We start from the raw sequence: 21281 nt of genomic DNA, 5'->3' as shown, positions 1-21281 counted from the left end.
CCTCCATGACCACACGGCGCGCTACACGCAATGCAAAAACACACAAGTTCCCCCCCAACCAATCAGGCCATCCTTCCGCCACAATCACATTTGGTTGCCAGAGTAACGGGGGGCTAATTTGGCTAATCTGCGCCTAGCTAACGGCTAGCTGCGCCCTTGGCTGTGAGTATATAGCGTGTCCTTTCCCTGTGCTTTGTTGTGTAGGTGACCATCTCGGTGGACGGCATCCTGACCACTACGGGCTACACCCAGGAGGACTACACCATGCTGGGCTCCGACGACTTCTTCTATGTGGGTGGGAGCCCCAGCACGGCCGACCTGCCCGGCTCTCCAGTCAGCAACAACTTCATGGGCTGTTTGAAAGAGGTAGAGGGGGAGGTTTTGACGTTGCCAAACTGCCGCCAAAATATCAACGGAGCAAACGAGCAAAAGATGCTTCGTGTCTAATGCGTCTAAAAACAAATGTCTAGGATTCACTTTCCAAGCTCTTCAAACCGTGCACGCTACTTGAATGATCTATTTGTATGCTCCTTAGCGGAGTTACATCTTCCATCTGAGCGATTCAGTCTCTGACGATAGCTTCCGCGTCCCTAGACGGGGACTAATCCTGTCGCAAATCTCTTGGACTTACATCCCTCATGCAGCCAGCCGCACGTCGCGTTCACCGCGAAATTGAAAAATGACTCCTGATGTCCGTGTAAAAACATTCGCAGAATTCTCTCTCACAGATTTCCACTGCTTTTGCGGGTCTTTTGTCTTAGATGAAGTCTGGGCGTAAGTTTTTACAATTACATAGCGTTCCTTTCCTGATCTTGAATTAAACAGATTTTCTAAAAAAATCAATTCATCAGTAGTAGTAGTTGTGGCTGGGGGGTCCTCTAATGTCCAATGACGATGTTGACTGCATATGGTCACTACCGTGTCAGTTGCTTCTATTTCCTTACTTCATATTTTACAGACATTCTCTTCACCGGGTTGGGGGGGGGGAACACATCCACAAACAGAGACACTTCCAATTGGCTGATTCTCACCAGAAGTCCCAGACACCTTGCCAACATCAGAGAGAATTGCTGATGCGGACTGTCGTTGAGGGACTCGCCGCATGCTAATTAGCCCGGCAGCGACTCACGTGATTCTGAAACGCAACCCCCGTATACCGAAGAGACATAAACACACGCACGCCGACAGTGTGTCCTTCATTCACTTAGCAAGCGAGCGGCGTAAACAAACGAGGCGACATATGACGTGCCAAAGAGAGAGCTGGATGTTTCCATTAAGATGGATCGCGTTTCCATATTTAATATCGCCACATTTGGGGGGTGGGGGGGTGATTTTATTTCATTTTGGGAAAAAAAGCATTTTTATATATTGTTTTCTTTCATTTTGTCGACTCATTGTGCTTAGATATACTCTATATTCATTGTAATACTTACGGTAAATGCATTGCACGGTTTTATTGACATTTCTTGACAAATGCATGTCGCGGCAAATGGCTAAGAACGCGTCAAAGGCCTTCAAAGCTGAAGGAGGCGGGTGGAAGGAGGAGCTCCGGGTTAATAAAGCCGAGCCCTGTCTTGGCGCTCGTCGCATCAGAATGCTCGGCACGAGCGCCGTCTTCTGCCGCTCCGTCAGAGAGCTTTCTGTGTCAAAGTGCAGCGGGAAGAACACAAACCGCCGGCCTGGCTCGCTTCACTCAAAATTGTCCCGAGCCAACAATACTTGAAATTCAACGAGACGTGTCATGTATTCCCCCCCCCCCCCCCCCCCCCATTATTTAAAACAGTCCCCAAGTGTGGTTTTCGTCCATCAAAATACACCAGCAAGCCAGAATTGTAGAGTGTCGGATACTCTGAAAAGTGAAGCAAAACGGCAGGATATACACAAATGTAAGTAATTGTACTCGGTGTACAAAAAAGTGGTATGGGCGCTATCCTTGAGTTCAAATCCACTTCCTTCGGGGCCCACAAAAGTCTTTTTTTCGGTGGCCGGTTCTGACGCAGGGTGATAACCGGAGAGCACTCCCCGATGTCCAATTACGAGTCTTTGAAATGACTCCCAAGAAGTTTTTCAAAATAAAAGCTTCCATCGTTTGGGATTCCAAAGTGATTTCATGTTACATCCTTGCTCCTCGTACCCCCTTAAGTCTCTCTCTCTTTCTTTCTTTTTTTTTTTTAAACCCCCGAAGGTGGTGTACAAGAATAACGATGTGCGGCTGGAGCTATCTCGACTCGCTAAACAGGGAGACCCAAAGATGAAGGTAAGGTGGAGTCAGCCAGCCAACATGGTCTTCTCTTTTTATCCAACGGCAGACTTTTCTTTATTGTCCCACGGCAGCTTTAAAAACGCTCTCGTCTGGCTAAATGGAATTATTTGTTGAAATGTTGCCACGGGCGCAACCTGCTGTCGTTTCAATCTGAAGAGGAGACATTTTGCCGCTAATAAGCCCATTTTAGAGTGCCGGCCCTTTAGCCATGATTTTTTTTTTTTTTATTATTCTCTTTTTCAAAGTACATCTAGTGACTGACTGTCATGACCTGGTATGCGGGAAAGGAGAGACGGTTTCTGCTGCACTATTTAGCCGTGGACTCTTAATTCCGTCTATCTTCTGTACGGCGAAACAGTACGACTGAATTAAATACAGACGGAAACATTTTTGCAATATTTATTGTTAGGTTTTTAAACGTAAAATGTAGTTGTCCTCTTTTTGTTTTATTTGCTGAGCAAAAATATTTTTTCTGTTTAAATTTTACGTATTTTGTTAACTATAATAACCTCGAGTTATATAGACGGTAATATACTGTGGAAAATAGCACGCCATTATTATATGCTCTCTCGATATCGCAAATTTTCACTTATCGCGCGCGTGTGTCTGGAAAGTATCCCCCGCGATAATCAGGAGCTTGATTCTACTCCATCTTTAAAGACTTTCTCTACTCGCTTAATGGGATTATGTTGTTCAAATGTGGCCGGGAGCCGAACCTGGCGTGGTTTCAATCCACGAAAGGATTGCGTTTTGTTCGCGATAAGCTCGACGCGATGACTCATGACTCCCATCCGCCCCCCCCCCAGGTTAGCGGCGTGGTTTCCTTCAAGTGCGAGAGCGTGGCCACGCTGGATCCCGTCACCTTCGACACGCCCGAGTCCTTCGTGGCGCTCAGCAAGTGGACGGCCAAGAAGGCGGGCTCCATCTCCTTCGACTTCAGGACCACCGAGCCCAATGGCTTGATGCTCTTCAGCCACGGGAAGCCGCGGCAGATGCAGCGCAAGGACCCTCGCACGCCGCCCACCGTTAAGGTAAACGCCTTAAGCAACAAGTCTTCTTGTTTTTTGGTTACATTTAATTCGGTTCTAACTTGATTCTGTCCCGCTGGCCGTTCAGGTGGATTTCTTTGCCATCGAGATGCTGGACGGCCACTTGTACCTGCTGCTGGACATGGGCTCGGGAACCACCAAAACGAAAGCCATCGACAGGAAGGTCAATGATGGGGAATGGTACCACGTGGACTTTCAGAGGGACGGACGCTCAGGTACCATTTGCCATATTTGAACGTTCAAATTTTTCTTCCCCCCCAATGGATTACTTGCCAAATTTTATTTTAATTGTATTTGACTTTAATTGACTTTTTTTGTTTCCCTTCACTGTATTTAGTTGATTTGATGACCCAAATGTATTTGACTTATCTTGTCCTTATTCTACTTTGCCTGCACTAATTCACTGTGCAAACAAATCAACAAGACGCCCCCCCCCCCCCCCCCCCCCGCCCCCAGTATCCATAAAGTAGTCTCATGCATATCATGTGATAAATGAGGCAAGATGGCAGAATAGATTCAGGGATGGGGGGGAGGTTGCGGCGGCGCCACCACGCCTCTCCCTCGCTCGTCTCTTCTCGCCCGTGACTTTTTGGACGGCGCCGTTGGCACGACGGGGGGGGGGCCGAGCTCAAATTTGTCCGCTTTGCCGCTCCCCTGTGGCAATAATGCCGTTTGTCCGCCCGTTGTCTGTTGTCAGAAAACAAAGGACAGCTGATTGAATCCGACACTCCAAACAATCAATATGCACTCGCGTTGTTTATGACTTTGTAATTGCAAACGGCGCACTGGCTTTTCTCATCCCGCCAGCGTTACTTCTCAATTGTTCGCGGCGGCCGTGACTAACAATAAACCGGCCATGATTTATTGATGACAAAATGGTGGACGGCGCTCGCTCGCTCGCCGCCGCCGCCGCTGCTGATGATGACTCACAGATGAAGGCTGCGCATTTGTGTCACTCGTCGTCCGGAGGACTGCGAAGAGAGAGGCGAGACGATGATGATGATAGCGCTGGTGGTGGCGGTGGCTGAAGGTCATTGCGGCGATGTGTGTGTGCTGCATTCAGGGACCATCTCGGTGAACAGTGTGAGAACGGCGTACACGGCGCCCGGCGACAACGAGATCCTGGACCTGGATGACACGCTTTACCTTGGGGGTCTTCCCGAGGACCGCGCCGGACTCATCTTCCCCACGGAGGTGCGTCGAGATAATTTGGGGGAGATACAGATTGGAAAAAGCCTCCACACTACCCAGAAGAATTAGTGGATAGCTTGACTTAACGTACGATCGACCCCCCCCCCCTCGCCTGCCTCAGGTGTGGACGGCGCTGTTGAACTACGGCTACGTGGGCTGCATCCGCGACCTGTTTGTGGACGGCCAAAGCAAAGACATCCGGCGGCTGGCCGAGGCCCAGCGTGCGGTGGGCGTGAAGCCGTCGTGCTCCAGGGAGCCGCCCAAGCAGTGCCTGTCCAACCCCTGCCAGCACAACGGCGTCTGCCGCGAGGGTTGGAACCGCTACGTCTGCGACTGCTCCGGCACCGGATACTTGGGACGCTCCTGCGAGAGAGGTGAGCCCCCCAAAAACAAACCCCCGCGGCACTTACTAGCCAATCAGAAATGTTGTTGTTGTTGGATAATTGGATGATGTACGCGTGGAATACAGAATGGCAACATGGGCAAAAACCCGGTCCTCATTAAAAAGAAAAGAAATGTAAAAAAATAATTCTTGTCAAGATTGACGAGAAAATGGCGACCCATCTGCAGCAGCCCTCCGCTTATTTTTATTCGGGGGCATAAAAAGAGCGGCGAGATCGGAGCGAGGGGGCCACAGTTAGGTAGGAGCGGCGCAATCCATGCGGCGGCGACCGAGGCCCTGGCTCGGAACCATCGCGACGTGACGGCAGGTGAGGGGAACACGGGAGGGAATCTCGGCGGCGAGATACGAGGGAGCAAAAAAAAAAAAAAAAAAAAGAGCGATGAATTGAAAGAGGGAACAGCGCCGGTGGGACTGATTCAGCCGGAGAGATGGAGTCAGACAAGAAGAAGCGGCGGCGATTGTCGCTGGACTCGAGAGTGTTTCTCATCCCGTGTGTGTGTGTGTGTGTGTGTGTGTGTGTGTGTGTGTGAGAGCGCACATTGAGGGGTCACTAACTGCTGCGTCGCTGGATTAAAGGAAGCACAGATGGTGAAGCAGATGGAGAGCGTGATTGGCCGTGTTTACGCCTTCTACCTGTGGTTTCTTCCTCCTTTTTTTCTTTTTCTTTTTTTTTTTTTGACATCCTCCATCGCTCCCTCCCTCGTCCTCCTCATCCTCACCCTCTCCTCTTAAACGAAACACCGCCACCGATGTTTACTATCCAAAGAGCGGACATCTTTCCCGTCACTGCTTCCTTTTTGAAAAATGATTGGACGCCGTGATCCGGCACCGGCCTTTACAGGCTGTGTAAAAGGGGGTGCAAAATTGCACAGTTGACTCGGCGAACTGATGCACCGTGGCTCTTCGTCCTCGTCCGCTGGTCTCCGTGGTAACCAAAACGAAGCAACCGTAATCAAAGTGGATATTACATTGCCGGTCAAAGGCAATAGTGGCGACCGACAGGATGTTGCCGCTCTTCCTTTCTCCGCCGCTTTTCACGCTAAACCACCATCTTCATCTTCTTCTTGGTCCTCGTCTTCTTCTTGCCCTCACCCGTTAATGAGGCTTCATTTGCATTTTAACTAACGGCTTCCGCCTGCCTCACTTAACGAAACCCTCCTCTGTTCACACATAAATTTGTTCACTTCTTCTGACACACACACACACACACACGCAAACACTTTCTCCCTCCCTCCTCTCATCAGTATGCATGAGCCTCCCTCTCTTCCTGTTCTGTTGTTTTTGCCTTGGCTCCCGCCGTCTCCCGCGGAAACAGGAAGAGCGAAGGGGGTAGAAAGCAAAGTAGGAACGGAGAGAGAGTGAGAGAGAGAGCGAAAGAGCCATCGCAGAGGGAAACAAAGAAATGGAGAGGAGCGTGTTTAGCCTCGTATGTAATTGTCCAATAACGAACGTTGCCTCCCAGGTAAACAGTTTAGAAGCTGAAGATTGGCCCCAGCAGGTAGCGCGGGTGAGGACGTGATGGATATGCAAATGAGTATGCAAACGAGTGCGCAGATGGCATCACCTGAGCTTGTTGCACGCTGGCCGCCGGCTTCGGGGCCGCCGGCGTTTCTCTGCCACCGCCGCATATTCTGATGCAAGCTGATCACTGAAAGCCGGCAGCTAGCCGATGCTATTTTTAGCCGAGTCAGCCATGCTAGCTGTTGTGGCGGCCTTTTCGTTATTATTGAGACCAGGAGGAGAATGCGTACAGAGCACCAACATGCAATTGTGTCATTCGGAGTTTGAAAACGACCTCCTCTCACACTCTGTGCCTCCGCCTCTCGTCCGTCCCCCGCAGACGCGACCATCCTGTCGTACGACGGCAGCAAGTTTATGAAGGTGCAGCTGCCCATGGCCATGCATACGGAGGCGGAGGACGTGTCGCTGCGCTTCCGCTCCCAGCGGGCCTACGGCGTTCTCATGGCAACCACTTCCCGCAACTCGGCCGACACCCTGCGCCTGGAGCTGGACGGCGGCCGCGTGCGCCTCACCGTCAACCTAGGTACTCGCACGCACGCACGCACGCCTCCTCCTCCTCGCAATTACCAATCCAGGGGAATCCGTGTCTGCAACTGGAATGTCGAATGACAACGAGTCTTCGAATTCATTTGCAGCAGTCATGGGTCTGATGTCACAGTGGGAACCACCTCATTTAGCTTGGAATTTTCGATTTCCGATTTTCACTATGGCAAACGTGCAATTCGTGGCATGAGCCACATGCTGCTTCACCAAGGCCAAAGGCATGATCTATTTTGTTTAGTTTTTTTAAAATTTTTTATAATGAGCTGTTCTGGTAACTTTTAATGGTCCCACTGTATGTTCGAAATTCCACTAAAGCCAACAAAGGTTAGTTGTGGTGTTTTGTTTGTTCGTTTTTTTGTTTTGTTTTTGTTTTGTAATAATGTTGAACAGAGGGTCCGAGCTTCAAGCTGCACTCTCTGCTTACTGCCAGTGGACCTGTGCATCCCCCAGCAACACAAACACAACTATTTGACCACATCGCAATTCACAAAATGAAGCTGGGGTACACACATAGCGACCATGCACACGAGACCAGGAAATTTAAAAAAAAAAAAAAAAAGGTCTTCCAAATGTGGCATACCGGAGATAACCCCCCACAGCATACCACACACGATCATGTCAGCCGTTGTTCCGAGACTGACCAGTGAGAGGCGACGTGATGCCAGCGGGCAACAAGAAGAAGAAAAATGGATACTTGTCATTTTTTATTGTGGCGGGTGACTTGAGACGAGATACTCAAAACGCACGACATAACGAGCGGCGAGCTTCCTGATTGGAAAATGCTCCAGTGATCCCGATGCTCGGTCTGTGTGTACCCCTCCGCAAAACACGTCTCATAGTGGGGCACATGTGTGGGTCTCTGGTTGTCTGCAGCCACGTTCTTCTCTGTGGTTGACGCCACGCGACACATCGAGTAACAAAAAGGGACGGGGGGAGGGGGGGGGGGGCGGAACAAACAAACGAATCAATCCAACAAATGAGTCGATTTGTTGCACGACTCCGGCCCGGGCGGCGACCACGCGGGCGCGAGACCTTCCGTGTGGCCCGTCGGGTCGTCGCCCGAGCCCGAGATTTGCAAGGCGCTGGCGGTGTGTCGACGTGTGCGTCCCCGGAGCGTGGAGGCCGTGTGCGCGTGTGTGCGGCATTAACCCTCTGCTCTGCTCTCCCTCCAGACTGTATCAGGATAAACTGTACCGCCAGTAAGTCAGCCTCCATCTCACATAACCACCTTCTCATCCTCTTTTTCTTCCTCTTCCCAGTGTGTGTTCACTCATCTGAAAGCAATCTGTCATTTAAAGAGTGTGTGAGGGTGTGTGTGTGTGTGTGCCCGGCCTGCATTGGTCATCTGGATATTCCGGCAATTTCCCAGTAGGGCCCGTCTTTTAAATGCGCTTTAAAATCAGCAAATAAAACCCATTTGCAACATTTAAATCTATTAATGCTTTTGGTTGTGGTTGTTGTTGTCGCTAAGAGTGTGTTTGAGTGTGTGTGCTAGTCGGCCATTTTAGTGCAGAGAGGGACGGTTGGAATGAAAGCTTGAGTTAATGAGCTAACGTGCCAGTACAGCACGTGAGTTAATTAAAAATATGTGACTGCGCCTCCACGGTGGGGGGAGGGGGCTTTTATTTGTTTGCGGCCACATGAGGGATGTTAGGGTGCTTGCGTGCGTGCGTGCGTGTGTTTGGCGCTTGCGACTTTCCCGTCATGCTGCTGCAAGTGCAGTCGAATCCCAGATGAAATTGAATTCCCTGGCGTGGCGCTTGTGTCTGTCACGACCACAGAGTGAGGAAGACAGGGCGAGGGGCGGGGGGGTTGGGGGGAACGAAATGGACGACCGCAGTTGCCATAGAAACGGCGCTAGCTAGCCACACTGCCCTGCATCCAATCTCTGACGGACACATTTTAGACACGCTACTCTTCAGTCAGCACCTGTGCCACACTTTCTTTTTGTGATGTATTTTGTATTTTTTTTTTTTTAGATTAATGCGTGTGCCGTGCTGGCACAACGCACCCCCCCCAAAAAAAATGTGTGTGAGCCTGTGCCTATGTGCACGTGTTTGTGTATTTGTGGGTGTGCTCTCCCCAGGTTGACACAGATCACTGCATTTCCCTCAATCATTTTTTTCCCCATAATGCATTGCAAGAACAAAAAAAAAAGCACCCACGTTGGCGCATGTGTGCGCGCAGGCACACACACACACACACACACACACACACACACACACACACACACACACACACACACGTCCGCGATCATATTGACTGTCACTCAATCTCGCACGGTGTAGCGCAGTGATCCATGCTAACTGGATGAGTTGCTCATGCCTGGAGCACAGCTGAGTCTCCTCCGGTGAACGAGCTGCGCAGCGCGGCACAACGCCACACATCGCTTTTGCAGCCAGCGGAAATGGGCAAGACAATCTCCTTAATTGCGTTTCTGCGTTTTGCACTTTCACTCGCCACCTGTGTTCTGTACGTGGGATTGATTGTGTGTGTGCGTGTGTGTGTGTGTCTGTTGCGGTTTGTGTTTGCGATGCTTGACATTTCTAGCAGCCGATTAGGTTCTGGTCCCCCCCCGCCCCCGGCCCTCCTCGCCTATTGAAATCACAAGTCGTTTCATAAAATTCATAGCATATTGGCACCTGTGGCGAAAAACGACCTTGTCCACAATTTTTACTTCAATTATTAAGTGCTCTTTCGTGAGCATAAATGTATAATATTGCAAGCTTTTTACTTGTATTGTAATTGCACCTTTGTGTTTTTGAACACATTTTTATGGAAAATTGCAAGACGTGCCAGGTTTTGTGCCCGGTATGGCGTACTCTCAACTGTTTGCTACTTGTACTTTTGCAAGTGGTACATGTGAGGATTCCGACCACGGTGTTACGTGTGTGTATGCATGAATGATTGTTAACATTTTCCGCAGCAGGATGGGTTGAGGTCAGTTTACTTCTCGCCCGCCTCCCACTGTTATTACCACCCATCGGCAGACTCAATCCAACCCCCGAGGCTTGCAGGGGAGGGGGAGGGCAGAAGCGCATGGCGGCGGGGGCTCGGGGGCGGCTTGTGGTGGGCGCGCTCCGCTGTCGAGCTTTGGCGGGTTGGGACGGCGCGACTTGAGGCTGTCAACTGCGCAGCGGACGAAGGCAGATTGGGAGCTGGCGTGGGCGCCTCAGCACCAAGGAGAGCTCCGCGGTCGATGCGCTTTAATGTGTGCGTGCGCGTCTAGTGCCACCATCAGCTTGGTTGGAGTACTACATTAGAAAAGACATGGGGGCGTTGGGTGTAAATATATACTGTATCTTTTTAAAAGCAATGTTTAAATTCTTTTTTTGAAGGAAATGAGAAAAGAATATATCTCGTATGGCATGAATATTGTGATGGTACGAGAATTTTTTTTTTTTCGGACATCGTGGGCTTAATTTAACAAGAACGGGGTGGTAATATGAGAAAATACAACGGCTATTATTTTATGAGCAAGACATTTTGGCACAATTGCTCCACCGTGTGGTTTGTTGACATACCGCATTGGAAATGGGATTCAAGAGAGAAGCAAGCTTAATTGATGTACGTGTCTGCGGGTGTGAGATTGCATCTTCATTTTTCTTTTCCTCACCTTCACCAATCCAGCCTGCACGGTCTTCTTCTTCTTCTTCCGTCTCCGTCCGTTTCTCCCTGTCTGGCATCTCTTGTCTTGTCTCTGCGGCGCCTCCCTGTGTGCATATGTGTAACGGTGCTCTGGGCTATGTGTAGGTAAAGGCCCAGAGACCATCTTTGCGGGCTCGGGTCTCAATGATAATGAGTGGCACACGGTGCGGGTGGTCCGGCGCGGCAAGGGCCTCAAGCTCACCGTGGACGACCTGCAGCCCGTCGAAGGTAACCCGCCAATCAAGTGACTTCATTTGCACTACTTGGAGATATTGTTTCGCTGCGCATACATTATGATTATGATGCGCATACATTTGGCAATTACAACCCATTTTGCATGGGCATCCATGCAAAATGGGTTGTAATTGCCAAAACTTTCCACAAGAGGGCAGCAAAGCACTTCTTTTCGGTTAGACAAAACAATGTCGTGACGAAGTACCTAAGGCGGAACAGATCTCAGGCGTGACTCTGGCCACCCCCAGGTCAAATGGCGGGCGACCACACGCAACTAGAGTTCCACAACGTGGAGACGGGCATCGTGACGGAGAAGCGCTTCATGCCGGCCGTGCCGTCCAACTTCATCGGGCACCTGCAGGGCCTGGCGCTCAACGGCATGCCCTACATCGACCTGTGCAAGAACGGCGACATCGACTACTGCGAGCTCAACGCCGTCATCGGCTACAAGAGCATCGTGGCCGACCCGGTCACTTTCCGATCGCGCTCCAGCTTCGTCACGCTGCCCACGCTGCAGGCCTACTACTCCATGCACCTCTTCATGCAGTTCAAGACCACCTCGCCCGACGGCCTCGTCCTCTTCAACCGCGGCAACGGCAACGACTTCATCGTGGTGGAACTGGTCAAAGGGTGAGAAAGAAAGCTAAAATAATCATTCAAGTCACTGTTTGGCAAATATGTCAATGTTGTGTTTTTACGAATTTTTGCCACCGTAAGAGTACGTCATGGTGAATGTTCTCGAATCCTTTTTTTTTTTAAATCCTTTAGATACCTTCACTATATCTCGGACCTGGGCAACGGGGCCCACCTGATCAAGGGCAACTCCAACAGCCCCCTGAACGACAACCACTGGCACAATGTACACATCTCCCGCGATACCAACAACCTCCACACCGTCAAGATCGACACCAAAGTCACCACTCAGACCACCATGGGCGCCAAGAACCTCGACTTGAAGGGTACGCCACCTTCAAGCAGCTCAACAAACCTGACTCATTGACTGTCCGTGCGTCTCCCGCCACAGGTGACTTATACATCGGGGGCGTGTCCAAAGAGATGTACCGCGACCTCCCCAAGCTGGTGCACTCCCGCGAGGGCTTCCAGGGCTGCCTGGCCACCGTCGACCTCAACGGACGCTTGCCCGACCTCCTGGCCGACGCGCTGGCCACCGTGGGGCAGGTGGAGCGGGGCTGCGAAGGTGAGCGGGCCCGCCGCTAAGCGTTACGCGGCGCGTGGGCTTCCATCCTTTTTTTTTTCTCTCTCTCTCTCTCCATTCAAGTCATCCTCTGTTTGGGGGTGTGGGGGGGGAAGAAATGTAACCCACTAACCCAGGGGGAAGGTTGTGTCATCTTTCTGCACTTGACAAGCATCTGTGCTCATCGACTAACCATCTAACTTGGTTTGCTTTTTGTTTTGTTTTTGTTTGGCCCACAAAAGTTACATTGATGAAAGCTGACTTGCAAGGTATCTCGCTTTTTGTGTGCGCTGCACATACCAGGGGAGGGCAAAGGATGGCCCGCGGGCCACATAACGGACCGCTTTGTCCTTCAGTAACAACAATACGCCGACTTGTAACTTAAAAAAAAAGATACACAGCGTGGGCCAAAAGTAGCAATACACGTTTACAATTTTTCCATTTTATTTTCCTTTTTATTTGTTTTCCTCCCTACGATCTTCCTTCCTTTTCCTCACTTGCTTTCGATTCTTTGAAACCTACCCTTTTCCTTGCTTCCTTCTCCCAAAATACATCTCTCCGACCGTCCTTTTTGCATTCTTTCCTTTTTCTTTTTTCCCCCTGCCTCCCACTGCAAACGGACTTGATTGAGCTTTCCTTCCTCACCTCAAATCATTTCCTGTTTTTCATTCATGTATCTTTTCAGCCTTCCTTCATTCTCTCAAACCCGCTTTGCTGCTGTTTACAAACTAAAGTATGAAAAAAAATAATCATGAGAATAATTCAGTGGAATCAAAAACTACTTTTGGCCCACCCTGTAAATGTTGCATTGCTCCATATTTTCTAAATATCGACATTTCAATTCTTGTACGTTTTTTTGGGGGGGGGGGGGAAATATTTCAGTAATAAAATGAATAATCATCATTTACTAGAATACACTACTTGTGTTTAAATCTACAAATGCCATTTTTTTCCCCCCACCTCAAATGTGGCCCTTGAGCCGAAAGGTTTGCCCGCCCCCCGGCATGTACGTTCGCTTGCGTCTGAACTCCCCAGTGCTGTGCAGTCTTGTGTGGATCCCGGTGATCCCCAGTCGAAAAAGGTCCCAGGTTGACCCGTCCTCTCTTGAGTCGTGACATCCGCACCACCGCCACAGTCAGTCAGTCACAGCTTGTCCCGGGATGACCACAGCTCCACCTCAAACAGCAGCATGCCATTTTCTTCCGAGTCCCGTCCCGTCCCGTCCTGATCATTCCACATGAGCTGTGGCTAAGCATGAGGCAGGAAGAGAACGGCGAGACAGGAGACCACCCCGGGGGCCTTTAAACATAACTGTTATGTTTAACTCCTCCTGCTGTCCTCATCCGGACTCACCACCCGCATGCTCTCCATTTTGGACTCTTTGGGTCTGCCGCTAGGCCATCTGTGCCCGCGTGTGACTGACTATAGAAATAATCCACGTCGTCAAAAGTAGTACGCTTAAAGTCCCTGTCGCCATCTTGCACGAAAGACAATAGAACAGAACGACTAGAAAAAGTCCCATCATTATTCATTCACCAAAACTACGCGATAGGAATCAACGCAAACAAGGAAAAATGGCCTAGTGTGAGTACACGTCCTGTTTGGTTCACTTTGTTTTGATGCTGGCCCACACCCTCGTTTACGACGACGACAACAGTCACAGACCTGAACAATACCTGACTGTATGAATGAACTGTGCCGAATGTACTTATGGGTGTCATGAAAGTACTTCTCCTCGAGATGAAATGACCCGTGCGTCCCCCAAAACGCATGTTCACTGCAGGTCCCAGCACGACGTGCCAAGAGGACTCGTGCTCCAATCAGGGCGTTTGCCTGCAGCAGTGGGAGGGATTTACTTGCGACTGCAGCATGACGTCGTATGCCGGACCGCTCTGCAATGATGGTGAGCCCGCCCGCCATACTTGGTAGTCCGCCCCATGTTTGTCTGTTCAACACTGACGATTTTATTATTATTATTTTTTTTTTCCCTTCACGCCAGCCGGCACCACGTACATTTTCGGCCGCGACGGCGGCGTGGTGGTCTACACGTGGCCCCCCAACGAGCGCCCCAGCACACGGGCCGACCGGCTGGCCCTGGGCTTCAGCACGCAGCAGAAACACGCCATCCTGCTACGTGTGGACAGCGCGTCCGGCCTGGGAGACTACCTCCAGCTGCAGATAGTACGTCCTGTAACGCGAGCGTTTCGCCCATATGTGGAATTGAATGGTAGAAAATATTTGCGTCCAGATTAACAGGCTGAAATTTTGTCTCACGCCATCAAGTGAGAAATTGGCCAAGCGACAGCCGGAAAGTGCCAAAACCGCTATGTGACTCATGTGTGTTTTGCGCAGGATAAGGGCAACATCCGTGTGGTGTTCAACGTGGGCACGGACGACATCAACATCGAGGAGAGCTCCAAGTTCGTCAACGACGGGAAGTACCACATAGTGCGCTTCACCCGCAGCGGCGGCAACGCCACGCTGCAGCTGGACGACCTGCCCGTCATCGAGCGCTACCCCTCAGGTAAGCATCGGGCGGGCGCGCCAATTCTGACCGCATATTTGCCTTATTTATTTTTTATTTTTTTTGCTTGATTTGAAACTTTTTAAACCATAAAAGTGTTATTGTTTATGCTTGATCCATAGCTAGGCCTGTTAAATAGTGTTAAAAGGTAATATTTAATTCAGTGTTTTTTCTCACCATTAAAAGAGAATAATAACATTTTTGGGAGACAGTAAAAAAAAAAAAAAAAGTTTAAAAATCATGTCCTATGTTTAACTAGTGAGAAAAAATAAGGAACAAATGTTGTTTGTTTTCTTCTTCCCTTTGTCCTGTTCTATTTAAAGTGCTAAATCTTTAGGCAGTCGTCTAAAACCAATGCTCAATGCTAGTTGTTGTGAGGTGTGTGTCCTGTACATGTAACTCTGTAAGAACCAAAGCCAGTGATGTGGCAGCTGTAACGTTATTTCCCTGTGCTCTTGCAGATGTTAACCCCTGAAATGTCTCTTTAGATTAAAGCCAATGAACAGAGAGTAAGAGTCCGCTCAGTGGAAACGTCTCCGCCTGTCAATTGGCACCAACGCAGCCGCCACCGCTGCGACATACTCCATAGCATAGACATCAAATGCACAACACTCGGCCCTGCGTCAGTGTCGCCGCCGTATTGGCTGTGGAAATGTGGAGGAGTGAAGCTGTTGTGTTCTCAAGCCCAGATCTTTTGACTCAAGGAAAAGATTAAAAAAAAAAAAACAGGACAAAATGTAACTCAGCCATCCACATACCGCCCACGTCAAAACATCCACAAATCACACAGGATTCTGCTCAGTTATGGTATGCTGCCTCCCTCTAGTGGTGTACAAAAGTAACGCAGAATAACTGTTCAAACTGCATAATGTCACAGTGGCTTAAACTTTTGTGGAATCCAGGAGAGTACATTTTTTGTTCAGTTGTATTTCAACTTCAATTTAGGTGCAATAAATTTGCAGTTAATCTTAATTTTTTGTTTGCTAAATTTTTAGGTGTCTTTTTTATTTTTATTTTTTAATATTTATGGGCAATTGGTTTTAAAAGTTATCCATATATCTGGATATATCCTCGGGTGTGAGAATTGGTGAATGAGAAGCCTGATCTTGGTGGACTCAATCGTCACTTTCTGAAATTTTAGTCCGTAGCTCACGGGGACATCTGACACATCCAACATGGCGGCCGCAGTAACGCGGTGGGGCTGCGGCGTATTTGATGTCTGTGCTCCCGTCCCGCTGCCAGCACGCCAAATTCTGTTTGCCCCCACACTAAGCATGAGCGGACCGTTACTTTCTTTTCATTGCTCTTCTTTGTGTATCCAGCTCCTGTGCCACGATTTTGGGATCTGCGTAATTACTACTGTGTTCTCATCTCTAAATTAAAGGCAACATTGATAACGAGCGCCTGGCCATCGCCAGACAGCGAATCCCCTATCGGCTCGGTCGAGTAGTTGACGATTGGCTACTCGACAAAGGTAAAAACCCTGATTAAAATTCCTTAAAAGCTTTAAAACAGTTCAATATGATTACTCATACATCTCTCTCTCTATATATACACATATATATCTATACATCTATTATCTTGTGCACCACCGACTAACATTCTAAAACTCTTAATCCAGACTTAAGTCTTTAAAAGCTGTCGTGTGTAATAACTGTAGTGCCTGTTGTTAGTCTGTACCTGAATAATATCAGGTTAAAGGGACGATGGAGAGATTTAAATGCTGATAAAAGTGATAAAAGGTGCAAGGTAACTAATGTGTTTTTAGCTTGCTTCTTCCCATGTGACAATTGTGTCCTGCAATTAAATGTCTAGCAGCTGCAGTTTTATTCGTCCTAAACGCAAGCAGTGCAAGTAGCCTCTAGTCCCTTTAACAGCACTTGACAATATCGTGCATGCTTCTCGGCGCTGTCCGCCACATCCTCCCCATCTGTCTTGTCTGTCGGCCCATCGCCATGGCAACCATCTGTGTCCTTCGGCGGCCCCTTCCCGTCCTCCTCTTCCTCTTCCTCTTGGCTCTCGGCTCTCTCGTCCATGGCTTCTCTGCACATCGCCTCATCTCCACCATCCTCTCACCTTGTCTCGGCGGCGTGCGGGCTTGTGTAACACTCAAACCTTGCTTTTGTGTGTGTTTGCGTGCGTGTGCGCTTTCTTCCACGGTGTGCGTGTGTGTGTGTGTGTGTGTGCGCGTGTGTGAACGGACAGGTCGGCAGCTGACCATCTTCAACAGCCAGACGACGGTGCGCGTGGGCGGCGGCGGCGAGCGGCGCGCCGGCATGTTCCAGGGCCAGCTGTCGGGCCTGTACTACAACGGCCTGCGCATTCTCAACATGGCGGCCGAGGGCCACCCGCACATCCGCGTGGAGGGTAGCGCCCGGCTGGTGGGCGACATGCCGTCCTCCTCCATCACGCCGCAGTCCAGCGCCGCCGCCGCCGGCGGGAGCAACCGCTCCGACTCGGCGCCCGCCACCGGGGACGTCAGCGCCACCACCGCCAGCAACAGGAAGCAGGGCGCTACGCAACAGGTTAGATTGGTGAAGCCATTGTTCCAGGTGGAATTTCGCCCACGTTTAGCAAAACGGATTCGGTGCAATAAATTTGCAGTTAATCTTAATTTTTTGTTTGCTAAATTTTTAGGTGTCTTTTTTATTTTCATTTTTTAATATTTATGGGCAATTCGTTTTAAATGTTATCCATATATCTCGATATATCCTCGGTTGTGAGAATTGGTGAATGAGAAGCGTGATCTTGTTGGACTCAATCGTCACTTTCTGAAATTTTAGTCCGTAGCTCACGGGGACATCTGACACATCCAATATGGCGGCCGCAGTAACGCGGTGGGGCTGCGGCGTATTTGAGATTCACCAACGCGTATTCAGTCACTGAAATTAGCGGTATCGCCAAACGGCAAAGGAGGGAAAATAACATAAGAATGATTGACATTTCGACATGCGCTCTTCTTTTTGACATTGATGAATTGTGAAATTCAACACAAACGCTGCCGTCTTTCGGAACAAACTCGGACAAATCCAAATGTTTGCGCACGTGCGGGGTTGCTGGCAAGCCGTCTGCGTGTCAGTGCAGCTCTGCGAAATAAGGTCTCACTCCTGCACCGGATGAATTTTTCTGCAAGTTGCCATAGTGATAGCAAGCCCCCCCACCCGTTGCCTGCTGCCCCCCCCCCCCCCCCCCCCCCCGGTGGAATCGCTCCTCTGTGCACCCATCGCCTGCTTTTATTCAACCATAAATAATAAAGCGCCGCCAGCTTGGCCTCAGGCATCAATAATGGATGACGGCGCTGTCACCCGTCAGTCTCCGCCCGGGCGTGCCAACTTTTGAACCCCGACGTCAGCGCTAATAGCGGGGAGTGCTCGGCGGGTAGCCGTCATGAGAACTGGGTCGCATGCTCGCTGTACTGCGCCAATTTTACCCCGGGAAGAAAAAAAAAAATCATTTGTCAACTTGAAGCAGCTCCTGCCGCTTGTTGCTTGGCAACGCACACACACACAGGTGGAGCGAGTGCAGTTGCAGCATCCTTGCATCGCAGTGAGAGACGTCTGCATGAAAAGATTGGACGCACCAGCTTGTGTGCGAGCATTCTTTTCGTATTCTGGCATGATGAGAGGCAGCCAAAAAGCCGATTAAAAATGCATGACAGGCGAGGAAGAGTGAAAAGGAGCCGAGCGGCCGTTGGAGTGTTGATGCTGGAGGCTCGCAGTCACGCGCAACGCCCGTTTGGTGCTCAGCCCCCCGTCAGAGCACATCTCGCGCCGCGTTTTGACCGGACGTTTCATTCATCGGGGCTTCTAACAAAATTGACTTGTCACGTCAATTATGCTCATGGAAAGGAATTGAAATGTCATGAATCTGTTCCATGGGCGGGGCCAGCGAGATCCGCCTCTTAAAGGCGCATGCACGCGGCTCTCTATTTTGTGGTTCTAGAATGTTCAGCGGCTGTGATTGGGTTTTTGGGGCTCAGCTGATGGAGACAACCCGTCTTTTCGTTTTTTTGATATTTTGACTCTGGTGTTGGCACTGATGGAGCGAATGCATGTCCTCTGATTGGCTGTTGGGAGTCAGCTGACTGGAGTCAGGGTTTTTAATTGAATTATTTTTTTTTTATCTCTCGAACATCTTCCGGAGCTACTTTTCAGCCTTTCTTACTTTTCCCTGTTATTTATTTAAAAAAAAAATAAATTAGCATCCATCACCCTCCTCTTCCTCATTGCCCTCTTGCCTCCCCCTCCCACTCATCCACATCGAGCCACGCGATTGGCTGCGTGTTTCCTATCTCACCATCTGCGCTCGTAGAGCTAGTTTCTTTCCTCTCCTCCTGGTGTCGGCGGGCACTCCTTTGTGTTTGTCCTCCTGCCTGCCGCTCATCCACGGGAGCAATGGAGCCGGCGGCGTGACTTTCTGCGGCAACCAATCACCTGGGGGGGATTTTTAAAAAAAAAAAAAAGTGGAGTGACCATGTGTGAACTTGGCAGTCAGGGAGGCTTGGATGGTCGCTGGCACTGTTCGGCCGCTCAGGTAGAGATCTGGTGTTTTGAATTCTGCTCAACTTGCGCGCTGAGACACAATCTGAAGGCTGACGTTTGTTTACCTCGGTACAATTTCGATTTGGCTTTTTGTGGTAGTTGATGAAAAAATAACTGATCAATTCAGTCTGCGCAAATTTTTGTCTTGGCTTGCTTCCATTTCATGACAAGAAAGATTGATATCGTAAAAAATAATTGTTTGCTCATTTTTGGGAAGGGGCAGAGAGGGCATGGACGGGTCACCACGCTCGCTCGCGCTCACAGAATTAAATTTGCGATCTGCTCCGAGGCGAAAAAGGCATGTTGTCGTTTCTTAAAATACGTATTTTCCACCTAAACGTGCAGACCACCGAACCGATCGTGCTTGCCAATTTTGGGTGGTGATCAGATCCTCAGATGAGGCTTGAGTGGTTCACGTTTTTCACACTCAGTGGGCAAGAAATGATTGGAAAAGCAACCAAAGGGGGGAAAAAAATATTCCGGGCCGTAGTGCATTTTTAAAGTTGCTTTTTTTTTTGTGTGTGTGTGTTCTCAATAATTTTCTGTGAGCGCCAGAGGGATTATGCAAAATGGCACTACGCACCGGTTTGATTGATTTTGTGTTGATATTTTGGATTAATTTTATTCTTTGGCATTTAATAATCTTCGTGAGGTGCTCCGTTACCGCCGTAGTGTCTCCCTCGTCATAGGATTGTTTGGTTGCAAGTTTATTATGATTATTTTTATTTTATTTTTTTTTTAAATACGAATATTTACTCTACTTGGGGCCAAATATGGCAATATTTGAAATCACTGTAACCCAAATTGTATTTTTAATGCTGCGGTATCCGACGCATACTTTGTTGAACAAATGAAAATAGTGATTGAAAAATATATCCAAATGATTTTCATGCATTTTACTGAGCCATGTGCCTTGAATGTTGGCTTGCTTTTCAAAAGCAAATTGTAAGACGGGCTATTAGCGGGGAGATTGCAAATGCACTCCAGAGATTAACGTGCGCTCCGGCTTCATTTGTGCTTTGCGCGTGTTTTTCCAAGGCTGGTTTTCAAGACGTATCTCCATGAAAGCTCCTCTATTGTTCAGCCGCGTCACTCACTCCCTTCTTCCGCTTTTATCCCGGCCGGCATCTACTGCAATGCATCACAATCCAATTTTAATTTTGCACACACACACGCGTCTCATGCTTGTGAATACACCGGCGTGTTTGGTGCTGCATCCCCTCCTCGCTACTTCAAACCAGAACCACACCCACCCGCCAATCTTTATTCTTTTTGGGGGGGGGGGGGGGGGGGCCGGCAGCCTGTAGTTGGCGTGCCATGGCAACAGGAGCAGGCAGGGACACGGGTATTGGTGGAGGCGGCGGGGAGGGGGATCGATCTGGGTTAGAGGTGCCGAGCGTTAAAGTGGGGCACGGCCGTTGGCTTTTACTGTGGAGGCAATGCAAACAAGCCAAAGCCCCCCCGGTCGTTTACGGTGTTATTACCTCGGCCTTTGGTGAGCAAGGCCACGTGTTTACATTTGAAAAATAGCACTCTGTTCTTAGGTTAGGAAAAAAAAATCATCTTGGAAAAATACCTGCGCTACAAGCGAAAAATGTGGTGACCATCCACTGAAGTATCTGTGGCGTGAAATGCGTGTCGCCCCTCAAAGAGAATGAAACGTTGGCACTCAACTGGCTGAAGCGTTCGCCGCAGTGCGTTTGAAGTGATGGACGTTAAGTCTGGGCCATCGGCGGGTTGGTCTGACTATGTGCTCGTCTTGACTCTGTTTTGTGACGGCTCAAAAAGGCACAAAAGTGTGATGAAAAAAATATCCCGCAAAAATGAAACCGTGATGTAGCGAGACAAATATGAACAAAGCGACTACACGTTTTCTGGAGTTGCTCTCTCCCGGTTCAGAATCACTGGTGTCACGAGCCTTTGTGTTTTGATGATGACACCAGAGCGGTAATAAGCATCCGCCTGCGCCCCCCCCCCCCCCCCCCCCCAGGGAGAGCCAGTAATTGCTTCCCGCGCAGCCACAACGGGGAACCACCAAAAAAAAAAAAACATTTCCGCTAATGCTGACCTTCTCTTTGCAGTCGGCGGATGACATCCTGGTGGCGTCGGCAGAGTGCCCGAGCGACGACGAAGACATCGACCCGTGTGATCCCAGCTCAGGTGAGCCCC

The 21281-nt window shown here is 49.6% G+C and overlaps 1 protein-coding gene across 6 annotated transcripts in view; it reads left to right on the top strand.

Annotated features, from left to right (window-relative positions):
- LOC127604013 (neurexin-1a-like) overlaps positions 1–21281 on the top strand; it is a 47432-nt gene that overhangs the window by 23182 nt on the left and 2969 nt on the right. For 3 of the 6 annotated variants that reach the window (XM_052070774.1, XM_052070772.1, XM_052070771.1), the window contains 19 exons: positions 205–366; positions 2186–2257; positions 3070–3294; positions 3380–3527; positions 4376–4506; positions 4625–4877; positions 6747–6950; positions 8143–8169; positions 10724–10846; positions 11101–11482; positions 11621–11811; positions 11877–12050; positions 12290–12316; positions 13831–13950; positions 14047–14228; positions 14400–14571; positions 15956–16045; positions 16777–17096; positions 21194–21272. In XM_052070774.1, the coding sequence (XP_051926734.1) occupies positions 205–366; positions 2186–2257; positions 3070–3294; positions 3380–3527; positions 4376–4506; positions 4625–4877; positions 6747–6950; positions 8143–8169; positions 10724–10846; positions 11101–11482; positions 11621–11811; positions 11877–12050; positions 12290–12316; positions 13831–13950; positions 14047–14228; positions 14400–14571; positions 15956–16045; positions 16777–17096; positions 21194–21272 (3082 nt within the window). The remainder of the gene's footprint in view (positions 1–204; positions 367–2185; positions 2258–3069; positions 3295–3379; positions 3528–4375; positions 4507–4624; positions 4878–6746; positions 6951–8142; positions 8170–10723; positions 10847–11100; positions 11483–11620; positions 11812–11876; positions 12051–12289; positions 12317–13830; positions 13951–14046; positions 14229–14399; positions 14572–15955; positions 16046–16776; positions 17097–21193; positions 21273–21281) is intronic. The other 3 variants (XM_052070776.1, XM_052070775.1, XM_052070773.1) reach the window with 2 other exon arrangements.

The sequence above is a fragment of the Hippocampus zosterae genome, chromosome 7 (genome assembly GCF_025434085.1).
Source record: "Hippocampus zosterae strain Florida chromosome 7, ASM2543408v3, whole genome shotgun sequence".
In the NCBI taxonomy this organism is placed as follows: Eukaryota; Metazoa; Chordata; class Actinopteri; order Syngnathiformes; family Syngnathidae; genus Hippocampus; species Hippocampus zosterae.
Note: the sequence above shows the minus strand (reverse complement) of the source record. Positions and strands in the feature narration are given on the sequence as shown.